The sequence below is a fragment of the Rhea americana genome, unplaced genomic scaffold, assembly GCF_003343005.1.
Source record: "Rhea americana isolate MKP2758 unplaced genomic scaffold, rheAme1 scaffold_0, whole genome shotgun sequence".
Taxonomy (NCBI): domain Eukaryota; kingdom Metazoa; phylum Chordata; class Aves; order Rheiformes; family Rheidae; genus Rhea; species Rhea americana.
The window spans coordinates 19602692-19622367 of NW_028185037.1; the positions used below are offsets into that span (position 1 = coordinate 19602692).

The following is a 19676-nucleotide window of genomic DNA, read 5'->3' on the forward strand; positions in this document are numbered from 1 at the left end:
AGCACGGTGCTATGGCCAGTGTGTGTGTACRTACATCCTGTTGTTTACACCCTGGTTGTGAGACCACAAAGTCATGGCAGCTSTAAGAAATATATCTAGCCTGAGCTAAAAGGAGTGGGGAGGAGGTGGTGTATGGGAAATTGTCCTGGCCCAGGTTCAAGCCTTGTAAAAATTCTGGGACAAATACACTTTCCATRAGCACCTGGAAGATAACAAGGTATGGCAGTAGCTGCTTCATGCGGCAGCAAGGACAGGCAGCCCGTGTGGATGTGTCAAGAACAAATTGTGTTGAACTGAGCTAATTCCACTTTTAGCAATGTAACAGGCTTTAGGAATAAAAGAGAAGTAGCTGTCACGAATCTTGCCATTACTAAGGTTTTCAAAATGGTTGCACGTGACATTCTCATAAACAAGCTGCGGTAGCACGGTCTAGCGGAGACGATGACAGAGCGGGTGCAGAGCGGGTGCGATAACGTTTCAGCGCGGGTATCGGCGGTGCATTGTCAGAATGAAGGGTGTAGCAAGTGGAGCTCAGCCAGGCCTGCTCTGCATCCAGCTCTGGCATGTGTTTGCACTAATGAATTAGCTGATGGAGAAGAGAGTGTGGTTATTAAATTTTCAGATGGCATAAAGCTCGGAGGCATCGTATGCACAGAAGGACAGGATTAGAATTCAGAATGATTTTGAAAAATTGCATGACCTGTCTGGGAGGAAAGAGAGGGAAGGGGAAAAAAAAGAATCAGCTCGAACAGGGGCAAGTGCAAGACTATAAACTTAAGCAATAACCAAATATACCACTATCAACATTTTCCAATAGCAATCGTGCAGCAGAGCGTGGTATCACTGTGAATGACAAGCTGAAAAAAAAAAAAAAAAAGAGAGAGAGAGAGAGACAAATCACCACCATATCAGGATGAATAAAAAGGGGCATAACTTTTAATACATGCAGTAGTCCTTCAGCTTGGCACTGGAAAGACCTTGGATGGCAGCATATTGTGTCCAGCTCTAAATGCAGCAGCTCAGTGAAGGTGTGGAGCAATGATCCGCAGCAGAATCAGGGGTGTGGAAAACATGGCCAGAGCAGAAAGACTAACAAATCTAGCAGTTGCTAAACTTTTACAAAAGCTTGGAAAGATCTTTAACAAACTTCTCATATATAACAAGATTGTGGCAAACAGGAATAAAATAATCTGTCTTCTGATTCTGTAGGGAATTAAAAAAAAATACTATGCTTAAATTACAGGAAGAAATTTTAGTTTGAACTGTGTAACAGTGAGACTAGAAAAGTATTGAAAAGGCGGTCAAGGACATATATGGAGATGTCATCTTCCGAGGTTGTTAAAAATAACTAAAAAGTGATATATGTGCAGTGCTTCTGCTCCATGGCAAGAAGATGGACTGACTATTTGATCTTTCTTTGCGCCTTCCAGCTCTGTTTTTGTGGATATTGTAATTCCAGTTTAGGCATTCCCACCTAATAATGAGGTCCTGCCATAACACTGCATGTACCACTACTGTAAATCTGCTTTCAGAGAGGACCTTCCCTGGTAGTTACGCACAGGTGTCCTATCGTGCTGGCACGCTGAGAAATACTACAGACCACTAGAGTCCACCGTAGGATGTATACCAGTGTGCTCAGTGTGCATGTGGATGTGCACAGATTGGTCATACTGGGACCAGCCAGCCCACAGTCAACCCCCAGTCAGCTGGTGCTCTCTGAACCTCTTCTGACTCTTCCTGTGAATGCTTTTAATGCAAGCTGTAGCCAATCTAAGGTCCATGACGGGGACAGAAATTTTGCTGTAGCTGTTGATATGAGTAAGYCTTAATTTTGATCCCATTTTTAGACATAATTTTGTGCTAATGGCCTGACATCTTAACTCCATGTGAACAAGCACCCTTGATGTGAGAGTGATTGCATGCTATTGAACGCAGATTTTAATAATAATGTTCATACAACAAATGACAGTACACAGGATCACTTTTGGAGTCTAAGCAGCAGTGAGGTCCAGGCTGGCTCTGTCAGGCATGTAGCCTGGCAAAACTCCTTGAGTTTCAGTATAGAGAYATTCAGTGTGGGCTGCTCCATCTGGGCTTTGCTTGTTGCATCAGCCCTTCCCCTCTCACTATTTCCTTGCTGCCTGAGCTGTTTAAGAAAAGTTTGTTTTCATGACAGTGAGAATGGTAACACATTTAGAAAAAGCTTCTTGACAGTCACTGAGATCTTTAACATACAGAAGAAATCTTTGGCTTGGATGTGGTATTTATTTAAGCACCATTTATTCCTTGTTGCTTGGACTTAGGAAATTGAAAGCAAAACACTGTGGAGTTTTCCAGCCTTCTTTGTGTGGCTTAGGGTGATATTCATTAGAGATGCTATTTAGGCTCCCACTGTAATTTGATGTGACAAATGATATGGCACTTGTTCATAATTTATTGCCTTGTTTCTCCTATGGTACTCTGTCCAAGTGTAGGGAACCTTCTTCAACTGAATCTGGTGCTTCTGACAGTGACTGATCATCTGCAATCAATGATAATTACACCCATTACCCCCATGGATTCATGTCCAACCTGAACTGCTCWCTCTGATTCAATGTCAAAATACCAGAAAATCAGCATTTCGGAAGCTGAACTGCCAAATTCAGAGAGAAGGCTACRGAGCACAGATGAAGGCAAAAAGGCAGACAATGTTGGAGCAGACACGCTGGAGTAGGCAAAATGACTTCTGTTAACGAGAACAGCTCTTAGATGGATACTCTCAATGACCACAGGATTCATGGAGAATATCTGGTCTCGAGACTGGATCCCAAACAAATGCACATTCAGGAGGTAGTGCTCTCCTTTCAGACATCAGATGCATTTGTATTGTGTATAGTACACCAGACGCAAAATCTTTTGTCTTCTGAGATCTGCAAAGTTGTGTTTCTTTTAATGTCTGTGAATATATATTATATTTGGTCCATCAAATAAGAATTTCCAAAGACTTAAGACAACGGATGAGTGCTAAACCCCATTTGAAGGGAATTCAGGACTTGTCTTCGGTTGTGCTTCTGGAAATCCACTGACCTCCTAACAATATGGGGATGATAGCAATTGTCACTTCTTTTTGTTTTGCCACCTGAAAGACTTCAGTAAAGAATGCAAGAGAAACCTCTGATTAGTACTCCTAGCTCGATGACCTTCAGTTCTTCTAGCATTGACCTTAGCCACTGAAAACTAAAAATACTGAAGTTCATGCAAAGGCAAGTTGAGGGAGCAGTAAGTAAATGCTGCGATCTAGTCTTTTAGATTTATGCTGACCATAGATTTTTAAAGCCTGTGTTGTAGCCGTAGAATTTTAAAGCCAGAAGGAGCCTTCATAATCTTTACTCTGCATAAAATAAGGCGGACTGCTATAGTCATCCTTTCGGGTTGAGCTAGACAGTAGGTTTTACAGATCTGAGGCAGTGGAGAATATGCCATAGCCTTAGGTGAACTCCTCAGCATTAAAAAATATGCAGCTTATCTGTAGTCTGAACTTGCCTGGCTTGAGCTACCAGCCTTTGAAGTATTATGCATTTGTATGTTAAATTAAAGAGCCCTCTGCCCTTATATATATTATTCTCCTGAATTTCCATTTGCAGCTTTTTTCAGTCACCATTTTCACTTTTTATTACTGTTCTGCTGCACCAGTTCAAAGTTTTCAAATAAAAGTCCTATCCARTTCAAGGGGACAATGCTCCTCTCCTATACAAGTCTGTCTGCAGTACAGTATGGGATGAAGGGAAATGGATGCAGAACTCCCATTAATGCTGAATGTCAGCTTTAATGGTGTCCCCCCCAGAGTATGGGTTATATCTAGGTCTTTTCATCAGCGGCCTGTATCCTAGCAGTTTGCCATTCTCTAGTATCAGTGCTTTAAGTTTTAATGAACACAGGCAAAGGAAGGTGCTTAGCAACAATACATATTGCACAACAAATACAGGATAAGCAGTCTAAGATTAGATTTCAATACCATCTTAATGACAACACCAAGATCTAGTGATTGCTCTGTGTACCTATGCCACTCTTACAGAGGCTGTCATGCTATGGTACATACACACTACCGTGTTTTCCACTTTGGGAAGAAAGATTTTGCAAGCAACCAGGGCAAATGGAGGGGAAAATATATCAGACAGCATGATGTCAAGAAAGAATCTCCTCTTGCTGAAAAACACACCTCAGTCTGTCCAAGTAGCTCAATGGCATGATCAACGTACCCTCTCTTGGATTAATTTCTCAGGATTTCTCTTGACGCCAATAGACTGGAGAATTACAGCAGAGATGTTGGCACTGCTTCTTAAAGATTACATTTCCTTTCAGATTGTTAAAGATTACATTCCCTTCTCTACCCCCTTTTTAGCTCCATTTGCTCCAGGGAATCACAGGCATGTGATTAACGGATCTAATCAGGCTTCTGAACTGTTCTCTGTCAAGAGAGGACAAGCTAAAATGAGCCCTGAATTGCCTTGAGAAGAGCTGGTTTTCTCAATGAGAAATCTGTGGACCCTCCAATGTGTTGAACCGTATCAGCCCAAAAAGAAGGCAGAAGATGTGAAATACTAAAAGCTCCCCAAAGACGCCAAAGTCAGCTTGAGCTTGCCATTTGGGAATCACAAGCTAAGTAGCAGAAAGGAAAAGCTACCAGAATTGGAACTGGACCCTCAAGCCCAAACCCTTTACAGTGSGGAACAGAGAGGCAGAATCCAAAGAGTTTGACAAGGAGCATGAGAATTTTTTCCCCCTTACCGTGTAGCTAAGATGTTGCCTTGGAAGGATTCAGTTTGTCAGACACAAACCTCTAAAAAAGGCCATAGTTGCTACAGTTTCAGTCCCATGCTAAACCCAAAACAAGGGAAAATCTTTGTTTTGATTTGTAATCCACTGCAGGCATTGCTGTTATACCATGCTCTATAYTAGGCAAGCTTCACAAAGGCAGGATGACTGTACATGTCAAATACGGAGGGAGGGATGGGAAAATAAAAAAAAACTAGACATAGTCAAGTCCAGAACAAGAATCAGATGAATGGGAACAAAACCTCAGTCCTCCCGATGCCTTTGACGTTGCCACCTTGATGCAGCCTGTGTCTGACCTAACATCAGCTTCAGCAGCTATTTCTCAGTCTCCTGCAATGTTGCAAACCTTCTCCAGAAAAGGAACCAGGTGCAAAGTACTCACAGTRCATGTCCTGCTTCCTCATCTCTGATTCACAGAGGTCAAGGAGACACTCAGAAAAGTGTAAAAATTGATTCAGGCTGAGAATATCTGGAGTTGTGTCCTTGTTACCCAGTAAACGTTGAGCATTAATTCAGATCTCTTATACTGCTCCTAGYGTTGATCCTTCTTATGAGGAAGAAAATGACCCAACAACAGTCTTAATCGTCCATTTATCAGAGTTTCAGATATTCTCTCTCTCTCTCTGTGAACCTTGGAAACACATGTTCCCTTCCCAGCAAGGCAAGACACAAAGCTGCAGTTTTCTGTACATTAGCCAAAGCAAGGGAGAAAGAGGGCAACTCATGTTAAGAAATGCATTTAGGAGGGAGGGAGAGGCTTTTGAAGAGGAAGTAGTGAAGCAGGAAAATAATGTTAGAGGCAGTAGCTGCAGAGAAAACACCCAAACAGAAGCAAAACTAAGGAGAGGTGGGAAGAAAATGCTGATGAACTAGGGGGACAAGAAAGAAAAATGAAATCAAAGGGAATCTCAGCAAATTTCCATAATGTAACACTGACGATGCCTTTTATGATTATAAACAGGAATCCTCAGAAATGTTCCTTCTGATGAAGTTTGCATAACCAGATTTTAGTATCTCTGAACATTTTCCCAGCATTGGCAGAGGTGGATCCCTTCTCTTAATGCTGCATKCTCCAAATATGGGCTATCCTTGTCTGTCACCAAGATCCATGAAATAACATCATTGAGGCCTCCTCYGGAGGGACTGGCATGTTGGCTCCAGCTCCACGCTGGAGCTCTTGGTGCTGCATGCTGCCGCCAAAGAGTGAGAGCCCTGCACTGAAACTGCTCTTCAAGAGAAATATGGTAAAAAATRCTGTATTTTATGCAGAGGCAAAAGAAACATCACTTATGCAGTGCCTTGTGAGCCCTGGACCCAGATTGCTTCTTGTCTAGAGCTAAACAGAAGCTGTTTGATCCTTCCTATGTGCAGGATGAAAAATTGAAAAAAATCTGAAATTACAGGGAAAYTAGTGAAATTGTAGGCCACCGAAAGCAAATTCAAATGTACACATTTGTTTTTGGCCGTAAACACTTCTGTAAATCTCAGCCTGCACCTAGTTCAARTTCAGTTTCAAGAACTGACCCAGAGCACAAACAAATAATACATATTATTGCTATATACCATGTTACATTTACCTGACTCTATCTTCTCAGCTTAGATATTGTTCATTTCCCCAGACTTATTTTTTTTTTGGCTCTGACATTTCCTATGCAACTATAAATAATAAGAAGATTATAGTTGTCCCTGAAATAATTTTTGAAATCTATACACCACTGTTCAATACTAGTATTATAAAGATAGCTAGAAAAATCACCTTACATCAAAGAGGAAGCTTTAGAGGTCTACAGAGTGAATAGACCAGACTTTTCCACTTGAAGCACATTTTGCTTGTGTTGTTGATAAGTATAGAATAAATCCATCTCAGTCACTTCAGGAGGACTAATACCAATTACCTATCCCCTCTGTGCAYCATGAAATGATGAGAAATAGTCTCTGACCGCTTCAGGGCCTCTGCTGCAGACTTCAGGGGGAGGACTTTCCAGTGGATTGCCCTCAAAATTGCACGAACAGTAATTGTATCCCCAGTCCAAGTTCASCAGATCACCAAAGTTTGCTGGAAGRGACCGGAGATGGTTGTTTCCCAGCCAAAGTGTGTGTAAATTCCTTAAAACACAGATGTCTTCTGGCAGAGTCTCCAGTGAGTTGAACAACAATAGCAACGTTTCCAGCTTCTCCAGATGCCGAACATCGGGGGGGATTGTGCCTATTTTGTTGTCACTCAGGTCCAGAAAGGTGAGGCTCCTCAGCTGGCAGACGGGAGCAGGCAGCTCAGTGAGGCTGTTGTTGGCCAGGTGGAGGCTGTGCAGCCTTTGCAGTGCCCCAGTTTCTGGGGGCAGAGAGCTCAGGCTGTTATTGCTGAGAGTGAGCCTCTCTAAGTGACTCAAGGTGCCAATTTCAGCAGGGATTTTCTTCAGGTTGTTGGAGTCCATGTAAAGGAGGGTTAGGTTCTTCAGGTGGCTGATCTCGCGGGGCAGCAGCTCCAAGCGGTACCTCAGGCAGCTCTCCCGTTCGGGACTCATCTCCAGGACCTGCAGCTGGTCCATGCCAAAGAGCTGTGTGGGAACTGACGCTAGTTCTCTGCCTGAAATCTTGAGTTTCTTCTTCCCTTCATACTTTGGATCATGCTCTGTAAGGTACCTCCACAGTGGATCAGGGCCCGTAGAGGCACATCTGAAGGAGGCAGCTGCATTCATTCTTCCACCAGAAATGTGGCCAGTTGCACAGATATTAGGACAGTCACTTGCAAAGTGTTGCACCCTCCATGAGCAACCTCTGAGGTTCTTCGCCCTCTGTGAACTTTCCTCTGCCAGGCACATTAACAATACACATACACAGCATTTAGGTTGCTCAGATACATCCCATTGAGTCAACATTTGCCATTCTCACTTGATCAGCTGTTCCCCTTTCAGCACTGCACTGTACACAAAAGCCAGCTCCCAGTCTGACATTGCACTCCTTGTTTAACTTACTGGGCTGGTAGCAAATAYCTGGCTATGCTTAGAAACAGAAATTTTCTGCCTTTGCTTTCCAGCATTGTGCTCAAATCCTTCTCATGTATAGCTCTTACCTGGTAGATGTGCCTAGGGTGCAGCTGTCTGAGGAATTTGGTAGTCTCTGGCAGCATGTTGGTCCATCCCACGGGACTGCAATGGAAGCAGCAGGGCTGGGTAGATGAAGCACATGATGGTGGGACAAGAAAGAGACAGACTCCCAGAGGGTGGATAGGAACCTGGGAGCCAGGAACAGGTCCTGCTTTTAGGACAGTTTGTGTCTTTAGAAGTAAGCAAACACAATAAAGAATCAGTTTTGAAATCTGGGAGTCCTTCTCTCTCCAGCTAAGCTTATGAACCTCTGCACCTTGCAAATATGGTCTTTCATGTACCACACTGGCTCTGGTATATTTAAAAGAAATTTTTTTATTCCTCACTGGCATTGTTTGGGCAGGTTTGGGAGGAGAGATGAAAAGTGCCATATTTATCCCAAGCTATTCAGCACAGCGTGCTATGTAGAGAGCAGGGCATTTTCCTGCAAGCAGAAAAGTATAGATTGTAGATGTAGCCTCAGGCTGAGAAACCCACCTCTTTTGCTTTATGCTCTAATCCTTAAGGCACTCAAATAAAGCACATTTAGGACAACCATTTAAAATTCCTTTTAAGAAAAGGGATCTCCACACCTTCSTATAGACTGTTAGAGGCAGAAAACAGCATGCTGTAGGTACAGTATAAGCAGATCTATCAGGTTAGATCTCTCGGGGGTGGGGTGGGGTGAGAGGGGACACTTTTGCCTTCCCAGCCAGCTTAGTTCTGATTTCCTCAGCCCAGGACAGTGCTGAGTTTGCAGGGGAGCCTRTGTCTCAGTGCCAGTGAGCGTGAACACACAGATGGGCAGTTAAGTGTTYGGAGTCCTCAGTCCAGAAACAGCTGACCAGAGGATTTCAGGATCATAGTTCAACCGTCTGGGCTCCTGATCTTTATTGGCTTTAGTCCTGAAAGGCAGACTTTCAGAACTGGCTTCCACTCCTCACTTGGACTGGGAGCAGAAAACCTCTAACTCTTTTGAAATCAGTCCCTGAATTTCCCTCAGATTCATCCTCACCATCTGTAAGAGAAAACAGTAACATCTGCCTGTTGTTCAGTAGTGTCATGAGGCTGCTTTGACATTGTCAGCTCCTGGGATGCTAGTGGCTAAAGACAGGTCTGCTGTACTTTCTGCTAGGACCCAGCACAAGGTACAAAGTTGACATTATCAAAGCTGAGTGAGTGTGGATCCTGGGAACACTGAGAGTGGTTGCCCCCRTTCTTCAGGGTCACCATTTAATGCCACCCACACCCCAATGCATTCTGAAGGCTATGCTGGCTTCATCAAGAAAAGGTAGAGATTTTACAAGAGACAATTCATAGGACTTAARAAAGTCTAATTATTGCTCATAAAGAAGAATGGGCATAATGATTTGGAAAAAAATACCTACCTGAGATGAATACAGGAGCCAAGGAAAAGTGAGATTTTCACTTGCAAGGGGAAATTTCTGACCAGAAATGACAGATCTTCCTATTTACTATAAAAGTAACTCAAACTCAACTCCCATCAAAAGAGCTTTGAAGCAATGAAAGCAATTTCTGACTTGAAAGTCATCACCCACAGCAGTTAAGGAGAAAAAATGTATTTCTTAGAACTCATTTTTAAATATGTCTACCCTGYGAAATAAATTGTTGTGTCTGCCCTCTGCTTAAACAGGCTTCTCTCTCCAGTCAAAACCTGAGCCTTTCACACAGAACATCGTGCTGAGCCAAAGCCATGGTTAGAGAAAGTTACTCTGATGTTGTGTACTGTTATCTCTGTGCACTTTTTYACCCTTACAGTTTGACCCTGGGTTTTCCTTTACCAAGGAGCAGGTCTTTTTCTGCCCTGACTTGYAGGACATCTTTCGCCCTGCTGTTGATTGCTTCCTCCTTGGGAACTTCAGAGTATGATTAATATCCCCCTGTCAAATTGTTCCCTTGTGCTTTCGCCACAACCTTCATGATCCAAAATGAAAAATGACAACACAGAGCCTGTATTTTCAGTGCACAATATCCCTAGAGATCCACCAGCATGTTCTTATTCTCAGTTCGTTCTCAGTTCAGACTAACTCCAATCCAAATACTGCCAGAGCATGGACTGAACCAAGCTAGGCAATTGCTTGATTCAGAAGTCAGCCTTTACAATGACAATCTGCTTGGTAAAGCAGCTCTGACARTTATAGTTTCATATTCATATCTTAATGCTTTTCTAATCAATTGTTCCCATTTCACAGTCAAAAAATCTGTCTGTAACTTCTAGGTTTGATCCAGACCCGTGAGGCTAAGCAGGCTCCCTTTTCTTAATTCAACTTCACTTTTTGTAAGGATGTTGAAAGTAAAATCTAGATTCTTACGGGTTTATGTTTTTCCTGCAGACTTCAGACAGTTACTAAACTTGGCAGCAGGCATTAGGACACAGTGATAGGGTCAAGTTTCATGTCACGACCTTATCCCTCTCCCTCCAAGCTGTGTGGCTGCCATTCCCATAGCACCAAACACCTCATCATCTCTAGCTTGTTTATCCCCACAGCAGCTCAGTGGAACCAGAATGGTGAGATAAAGACATCTACCAGTAGGTTCCCATCCTGGTCAATGGAGCTCCAGTTAATGCAGYCAAGGCAGCTCAGAGAGAGATCCAGCTGACTACTTTAGGATGATCCCAAACACTCTCCCAGCTCCACAGCTCACATTGTAGCCACCTAAATGCAGGTCCCAYGGCCTGACACTGAATCCCACTCCAAGATGGAGCATAGGATTCAATTACCTTGACGCAGGCATCTCATGTCATTCAAGGTGTTACTTATCTTCCTCGGGACACCTGCTGCCRATCCATCCCTAGGTCCTAACATCACATCTACCAGTCCCATCAGTGTCCCTGGCACCCAGCACACTCTCAGAGGATGTCACCCAGCCACGTGTAGGCAGAAAGTCCTGCTCCACAGTCTGTGGCAGGGCAGAACTCAGCCACTTTCCACCTTAAAAGACTGAGTCATCAGTAAACGCTCTCTGTAGGGATTTTTTTTGCCCAGATGCGGCCACTGCAGCATTTATTATTGCAGCAACAACAAACATTTGTTTTACTTCTGAACAGAGTAGTTTTGCTTTGATTACACATCTCCAAATAAACAGAACAGAGTTCAAGCTGAAAATAATAGTTAATATTATTAATAACAAGAAGTGTGAAAAGGACAGGTCAGTAAAACAATGTCAGCAGGCTGTAATGAAAAAAAGCCATTCACAAATGGCAAAGAAGGAAAATAATCCCTTCCCAGCTACAGCTACCAAGAAGTAGTTAATTCAGTTTAAAACACAAATATTAATCATTAAATAATTTAACACACAAAATTATTTTCTCCAAATGATTTTTGCATTTTATTGACAGGCAAAGAAAAAAAAGGAAAAAAGGAATACTGATCTGTTTGCTACAACTGCAATAATTTACACACTTAATTAAAAAAAAAGACATGTGACACCAAAAACTTGTATATCATTAGCACCTTTGTAATTTGTAAATAATACATTGCCTGGTTCCCTAACACAAATTTAACAGCATCTCCTCTCTTACATCTCTTAATAGCATCTCCTCACAGGGCCAACCAGAAAAATCCAGCAACAACTATCCATGAATTCCTGGGTTTAAACTTGAGTGAATAGACCTTACTGCAGTAAACTGACACGCGCCTGCTCTAGCTGCTTCACTCTGGTAGAGCTCAAGGCNGATTAAGTCTCCTGAATAAAATCATTATTTTCTAAAACATTTTCAATTTAAACATCAATATCAATTTTTTTAAAAGGCAAACCACAATTTTAGAATATTTTTTAATTTACAGGCCAACACTGAACTTGTTGCAATACTTCCTTTGACTTTCGTTTGCAAAGCTTCAAAAAGTTGATGCAACCCCACAGTGCAAATAATCCAGTGTTGAAAACTTCAGAGCCTGACAACAAAAACACCATTTGCAATGCTTTTTATGATAAAGGAAATAAAAAAAAAAAAAAAAAAAAAAAAAAGGAGAAAAGAAAAAAAAAGGAAGCTTCAGCCCTTTATTGCAAAGACAGGAGTATTGAGATGCAAAAAGCCATGTTCTCCGTACTCAAGCATGATTAGAAGGGGAAGAAGCTGTGAACCACCTCTCTGCCCTGATCCATCACCTCCCGTCTGCGCAGCTGCTTTGCAGGGCATTGGTCAGGTAATACGTGGCTATCTGCCACCTAAGGCTCCTTCCACCATACCTAATCATCTGAGCAGGCATAAAGGCATCTGCATTTTCTGGAGGGCAGCTTCTGACCAGATCCAGGGCTGTATTTGTAGGTTTAGTCTCTGCCCAGATAGCAGATCTGATTTAGAAAGCAGTCTCAGGCTTGCTTTCCAAAGACTTCAAATACCCGCACACAGATTAAGGCAAAATTTGTTGCAACTTGTGTTGCCTGGGTTCATAGAGCAGTAATCCTGCATCTACACATTCCTTTCTTACCCTTTTTAAACACTGTCACATAGGGCTCACTTCTATAAGATGTGATGGCAATAGAAAAGTCCCTTTGACGACTATATCCCTACTGAATGAGCAGCTCAGCACCAGTCCTGATCTGGGTCTGCAGCACGTGTCTTGAACTCTTCTCACCAGCAAAAAATTACACTGAGTACATGCCATTTAACTGACCAGAAACCTATTTTAAGGTAAATGGTACCTACTAAAATCAGAGCACAGAGACAATCAAGGATGTCCCCCAGAACAGACTGAATGGGTAACTATATGCTAGGGTACACGTTAGAGCAAAAGGAATTAGGCTGTGTTCCCTCTTCAGGGATAACTTGCAGATTTCTAGTCTGTGTCTTGCTCACTCAGATCTTTTAATTGCTATTAAAGATGCAGGTTGCATTTCATTTTCCTTACAGAGCCTCTTGGCAATAACTCCAAAAAACTTTACAAAAAATCCCCAAATCTTCAATTAGATTCAACTGCACCAGCTCATAGGGATAAAAGATCCTGAAATTTTCTTAACAAGAACATCGTTATGTATTTACCCACTTGATGGTGTTCTTGAGTGTATTGTCTACATTATGCATGGCATGTGCAAACATACATGTTAAAAGAAAATGCACCAAATTTGAGTTTAATTCCTGTCATGACGGAAATTAAATATCACACTAACATAGCCCAGTTAACATGCTTTATCTGTACAAAACCTGCTCATCGCCTTTATATGTACTCAAAATCATGGCTCATGCAACTGTGTGACTTGTTGGGAGATATCTCTGGGGTAGGAAACCTGCTCTACATTACCACTGCAGGGATGAAATCTCTCTGAGTCAAGACTTGGAAGCATGGTGCTGTTAAATTCAACGTGATAAACACGTCTGCCTAACACCAAAATATAGCAAGTTTGCCTAAGAAGCAGTACAGTAACAGCTATACCGCTGAGAGTTACCTGCAAGTAGCAGGCTTTTCACTTCATGATACTTTCACTTTGATTCGTCTTTCCATAGCAAGAAATACAACAAAATCAAATCAGACAGTTTATTTGCATAGGAAATAGCACCCTGGAGATCTACACAGGAAAGACTTTCTTTAACCCTGGCATGTGAACATGTTATTTAATTTCATTTTTCAGTAAACTAGAAGCTCCTGTTATCTGCTACAGTGTGAGAGGAGACTCTAAGGCTGGCACACAGTTAGCTCTGGACTTTGGCCACTGGGATGGTTGTAGACAGCTGTGACTTCTGCTCAGTTTGGTCAGCTTGGGAGCACCATGCCATATGGTGACTGTACCAGCAGAGCAGGTTCTCACTTTTGTCTCTAAAAAACCTGATAAGATTTCCAAACACATTCAGCACTTTTGGTGTCTGTATCAGGTTCATTACTTTGATTTTCCAGTTCAAGCTGCCTAGTGCAGAAGAGTTTCAAAATTGCAGTTCCTCATAGGGCAGATGCTCCAGACCTCTGATCATCTTTGTAGCCCTACGCTGGACTCTCTCCAGCAGCTCCATGTCTCTCTTGTACTGGGGAGCCCAGAACTGGACACAGGACTCGAGATGCCCTCCCCAGCGCTGAGTAGAGGGCCAGGATCACCTCCCTCGACCCGTTGGCAACACTCTTCCTAATGCAGCCCAGGAGACTAATGGTCTTCTTGGCCGCAAGGGCACATTGCTGGCTCATGGTCAAGCTGTCATCCACCAGCACTCCCAGGTCCTTCTCTGCAGAGCTGCTCTCCACAAGGTCAGCCCCCAGCTTGTACTGGTGCCTAGGGTTATTTTTGCCTAGGTGCAGGACTCTGCACTTGCCCTTGTAAAGTTCTTGCAAAAGGAACAGTGAGAAGATTTAGACTATCCCTGTGGTCTCCTCAGGCCTTACTGTGAGATCCCTCATTGTCCCCATAAAAAGTGGCTGCTATAGGATTCAAATTTCTGTCCTTTATAAGCAGAAGAACATTAAATTTAATAGGGCTGTTCTGGCAAACATGCACTGCTTTTCCATAGCTGACAGTCTATTCTGAGCTGAATGCACTGGAGATCTCCTCCCCAGCGTGGCCTTGCCTGCCTCACCTCCGTGTGGACTGCAGTTAGCATCAACAGTCTTTCAGTCAGCCTGTATCTCACAGTCAATGCTCTGGGCTGCACAGTGCTGGATTTGAGTTTTAAGGGTGAAGGGTAAAGCTTGGGAAAGAATTAACTAGATAAAAGACAAAAATTTTGGCATCAGAATGGTTTTGCATAAGCAGCTATATGATGCATCAACATCTCACGCTCTTCAAAAGAAAAAAGATTATTTTTAATGTTTTAATATGCCCTGATGTTAGAGAAAACAAAAACAAAGCCACATGTCACATCAAAGATAATAATAATTATAATAAAAATAATTTGACCGACCGGCAGCATTTGTTGGCTTTAATCACCTAAAAGGCCTCCCAGGAAAGAAACACAGCTGAAGACATCTGACAGCTCTTGGCAGGCTTGTTGAATTCAAGTTTTAAAAACAAGTCTGGGGATAGTCTCCGCACACTAGGGTCCTTTTACATTGCCAGGCCTGGCAGCCAGACTTGCATAGTAGGCACACTGAGTGGGGTCACACTGTCCATTGGTTCCTGGAGGTCCCTGTGGGCCCATGAGGCCAGGCATCCCAGCTTCACCTTGAGGGCCAGGTGGTCCTGGCATCCCATCTTTGGCATAGCCAGGCTCTCCTGGGAGGCCTAGAATAAAAGCAAAACACCCTTGTTGAGTGGCACCCTGCAGGGATGACCCAGCAGTGCAGTGTGACAGGAGATGGCATTGCAGCCACATTGGGACATCAACTTCCACTAATTTGGGTCTGGCCTGCATCTATCTACAAGCCTGTGGCAAGCGTGGCGCCTCTGAACGCAAGTCCTCCACCCCGTAGGGCTGCACAGATCCACTGCAGCCACTGTTCCCCTGCCACCCCATTCTTGGAGTTATGCAGCTGCACCAGCCAACTAATGATGTGTAGTCCTAGCAGAGAGGAGGAGGGCATGGGGAAGCTTGAGGCAGGAGCCAGCTGTGGGAGAAAACCGATTTGTACAAAGCATAGTGGGCCCACCAGTATTTTAAGGCATTACAGGGCCTGCATGCCAAATGCAGCCCATGGAGTTACGAAATGTTTGCTGCACTGTCCTCTGCCTGAGACACAGGTGTTAGATCTGACCTTTTATAACTTCTGAAGCTACCTGCATCTCTGGGTTTAGTTTGGTCACAGTAAGAGTCTGAAAATGGCAGATAATGCTGTTCATTGTGTATCTGGAAGTGGAAATTAAAACCTCACTTTGGGTGTGTTCCCAAGATTAGTTAACCCAGCTGCAACTGAGCTGGGTCATTGTACCTGTCAGTCAGACTGGGGAAACAAAGGTGGCCAGATGGGATATTAGAGATGTATCTCTTCCTTTTGAGCTACTGGGTACAGGAATTCTGTATACCATATTTATGTTATCCAGACAGTCAATCTAATGTACCTTTGTCCTTGTAATTATTCTGAATGATAATGGTTTGGGGGGCTTTCTGAATAAACACACCTGGAATTCCTGGAGGACCTATTTCACCTCGTTGACCAATACCAGTGTCTCCTTTCTCACCCTTTGCTCCTCTTTCTCCTGTAGAAATAGGGGGAAAAAAGCAATGAATTGAAAACTATGGTATACAGAACTAAAGGATATTATAACAGGTCTTCTATCCACACTTAAGTTAATATTGCTAAAAAAGCAAGTTCCTAATAGCGCTCACGCCTCTGAGATAGGACAAATGCAGGGATGGAGATACGCACTACTACAGTTCCGCCTGGAGGCTGAACACACTGTACAATTGCTAATTGCCGGTCACATTCACAACCTCTCTGCTTGAACAAACTGCAGCTTTTAACGCACAGGTTTTGAGGACCACTCATACGCTATAAACAGGAGAGGTGGATTCCAGTGTTGCTAGTCCAGCTGACTGCTTACATCATTGCAATATTTGAGTGTAGTCTACCCACAGCAAAACCAAACTTCAACAATAACTTAGACCTAAGGAAATGCTAGGATATTCCAATATCTAGGAAAGTATGCGATGGTTGTGTTCAAAAAAGACTTTCAGACAATCCTTTTTAGTCTACTCCATTTCCCAGCTCTCCACCAGAACTGCTGTCCCTCAGCATGCTCCTTCTGCCACTCAGTGCCTGCACTAAAATATGGGCAGTGGACACACCTCATTAGATTTTCTAAACAAACTAAGATTCACTCACCTTTGGGACCAATCGGTCCAGGTGGCCCTTCAGACCCAGTCTGTCCAGGCCGGCCAGGCTCTCCTGGTGGACCAGTTCTTCCTGGGAGTCCTTCCTTCCCAGGGGGACCAGGAGGTCCTGGTCTGCCATGGGATGCTTTTACATATGCAGGCTGCATCTGAGCCAAGAGATAGGCTAACTTTACTGTGAAGGAAGAGAAATAGATTTTTTTGTTTAGATTAAAAGGTCAGTGCATAGAGAACCAAAACTACTGACCCAGTAAATCCCATGTATTTTCAAAGACCAGCTCTTCAGGTCTTCCTAATTTGCATCCTGACACAGCCCTTCCCCATAAGCCATCAATGCTGCCTCCCTGACTCTGTCTGCTTCTTCAGCCTGATGTTCCAGTAGCTTAAAACTTCTTCTGAATATCATCCTTAACCTTATATACTTCTCTTATCCTGTTGTCCATGATCAGAAGGCTTTTTTTTTTCCTTTATTTGTATATGCAATGGGTGGATGTCCATAGAACTGCATCAGCACTGCTTTGAAAGAAAGCACCTATTTTCACTGCTTCTGTAGTGCAAGTGCTACAGGTAGAAAGAAATGTTTCTTTTCTGTTCTGGGCTGTTACACACATGAAGTCAAATCTAAGGTACCCATCTCCGGCTGTGAAGTTAGAAATTGTAACTGAGGCAGCTCTCTGTGCTAGAGTATTCTCTCACTTCCATGCCGGTATACCACTTGCTGCTTCCAGATTCAAACACAGAGCAGCAAAGAGAGTTCTTAAAACACACTCAAAATCATAAAAACATCCTACAAAAGAGAGGGAAAAGGGTTTTCTGTGTTCTCTTCATTGATCCAAAATCCTTATACCTTTTAGGCTGGGGTGATGTTTAAAGTCTGACAGCATGGAAATGAAATTGTTCAAACGAATTGCCCCATTTCACCATGATTTTACCACGGAGGCAAATGCCCATGAATACGTTTCAGCTGTTCTAAGAGCTATGTGAGGAAGTCTCAGCATATGCCTCTACAGTTCATTGTGGAGGCGGGTCAGTGGTGGCCCTAAATTCACATATTTTGAGAAAAATAGCAGGCTACATCCATTCCCCCCCATATAGATGTGCACTGGATGTCTTGTCCTGTTCTCCTCCAGCTGGGACCTAACAAGCACATTTACCAGATCCCATAGTCCTTCCGCGGGCTCTTACTCTGCTTGCTCTTCCAGAGCGCAATCTGTTTTAACTTGTATCTTCTCTTTTCCTACCATCTCAGCCCAGGTACCTGCAGGAATGAGTCCACAACTAAGCTGTTTCAAAAGCCATGATGCAATTAGCACAGGCAATGGCTTTGGTCTGAGGAGGAGAGAAGGTGCCTGCACTGTTGCTAGGAACTTTAAGCAAGAGGAGTGGTAAAGCTTGCTAAGTACATTTAATTTATACATCTCTTTCCAGGCAGACCTATCTCAACATTGTCTTCCACAAGCATGAGAGGTTCAGGTGCCAGTTATACGACAACAATCTTTTATAATTTCAGAAAAATCTATTGGCTTCCTAGAGCTGATTACTTACCATCTAGCTGCTTTGCTAACTCCTCTTGGATTAGCCTTCTCAGAGTCTCCAGAGATGGCGGTTCCCCCTGGCAAGTAATAATCACAGTAATAACAAAATAAAATAATCACAGCCCGTGGGGCAAAGGAAGCCTTCAATGAGGGCTTAGCGGGTTGTGTTCTTTCACCTGCTGCATACCCAGGGCTGCAGGGACTGCCTGAAAGAAGGGGAATGCAAAGGAACTCAAAACATCCAAAATTATCGCTCTTCTGGCACTCCAAGAACTTAGAAAAGCAAAAAGGGGGGCATGGTTAGAATCCAGGTTGGTACACTGGCTCCCTCTGCTTCCTCAAGAAAATCTCCCTCCTATACATTAAAAAGAGGAGTAATGGAAATCGAATCTGGAGACGCTCTCTGCATCACCAGAGCACAGTGGAAAGCAAGTTTTCTTCCTCCCTGCTCTGCACATTTCCTTGCAGAGAGATGTGTGTGTTCCTACGACGGGTAAGGCTGATGTCTAGACTTGGTATAAATACTGATTGCCAATAACCCTTATCTCAGGGGCAACGAAATCCAGCTTGCTCATACGATACCCATTCCTCCAAGCAGACACAAGATTCTGCCTGATTTCAGGATATTGAAGTGAGGCAGGCAGACTGAGGATGTAGAAGACAGTATGGCTCAAAGATATAGTCAACACATCTGTCTCCTGGACCCCCTACCCAGCCTTCCAAGAGACAGTATCCTTCACGCCCCTTTCTCAGCTCTTCTGTGCAGCAATGCAGTTAACCAGCTGCAATATTCCACCAACATTCAACACTGCGTGAACAAGAGCTCTGGGTGATCCAAGTGAAAAATGGATGAAAGTATGTTTGCCATGCTGGAATGAGAATATTTTCGGTTGGGGCTTTCCAGGAAAACTTTGCTTTGTAAAGATGCTTTGTAAAATTAAAGAAAAAAGGTAGCTATATTTTAAAATGTCACCACTTTGAAACAACAAGCTCAAACATTTTCCTTCAAAAATTGTAAGGTGAGATGTTTCACATAAAATATGGTTTTAGTATTTTGGCTAAAATTATTCTTTGAATTTGTGGCAATTTTGAAAATACTTTTAGTCAGACTAAAAACTACGTTCTTTTCAGATCAAACCATTCACATGAAAATTTTTCTTTTCCCTCACTCCTTTTAACATACAAGAATGCAGAATGTGCCCTTTATGTTTACAGAAAGCCTATGGGGTCTTCTAAATCAGAAATAAAAAGAACTGTAGATTTTACTAAACTGTTAAAAGATATGCCAGTTTTAACAGATTTTATATAACATTGCTGATAAATACAGACTACAGAGTTTGTCCACTTGCTGCCTTCTTCCCAACAGAGATTTTGCATGAGAAAATGATGTTTGTTTGTGACAAAAGAAATGACTTTGCCATTGCTAGCAACCATTTGTGATAGCTCTTAGTGACTATCTTAATAAGTAAATATGAATGGAGCTCTGAAGGCTTAAAAAGTATCTTTTGTAAGTATCCTGAAGCTTTAACC

The 19676-nt window shown here is 42.9% G+C and overlaps 2 protein-coding genes across 2 annotated transcripts in view; both read right to left on the reverse strand.

Annotated features, from left to right (window-relative positions):
* Window positions 1-6710: 6710 nt before the first annotated feature.
* LOC146602084 (uncharacterized) lies at window positions 6711-7691 on the reverse strand. Its single transcript, XM_085300611.1, has one exon. It carries the CDS (start codon window positions 7689-7691, stop codon window positions 6711-6713), a length of 981 nt encoding a protein of 326 aa, XP_085156737.1.
* Window positions 7692-11864: 4173 nt separating this feature from the next.
* Window positions 11865-19676, reverse strand: part of COL22A1 (collagen type XXII alpha 1 chain) — a 237215-nt gene continuing 229403 nt past the window's right edge. Inside the window, exons 61-64 of the mRNA XM_085300726.1 lie at window positions 18157-18223; window positions 16604-16786; window positions 15900-15977; window positions 11865-15065 (exon numbers count right to left, since the gene is read on the reverse strand). Of these exons, the coding sequence (XP_085156852.1) occupies window positions 14878-15065; window positions 15900-15977; window positions 16604-16786; window positions 18157-18223 (516 nt within the window). The 3' untranslated portion in view covers window positions 11865-14877. The remainder of the gene's footprint in view (window positions 15066-15899; window positions 15978-16603; window positions 16787-18156; window positions 18224-19676) is intronic.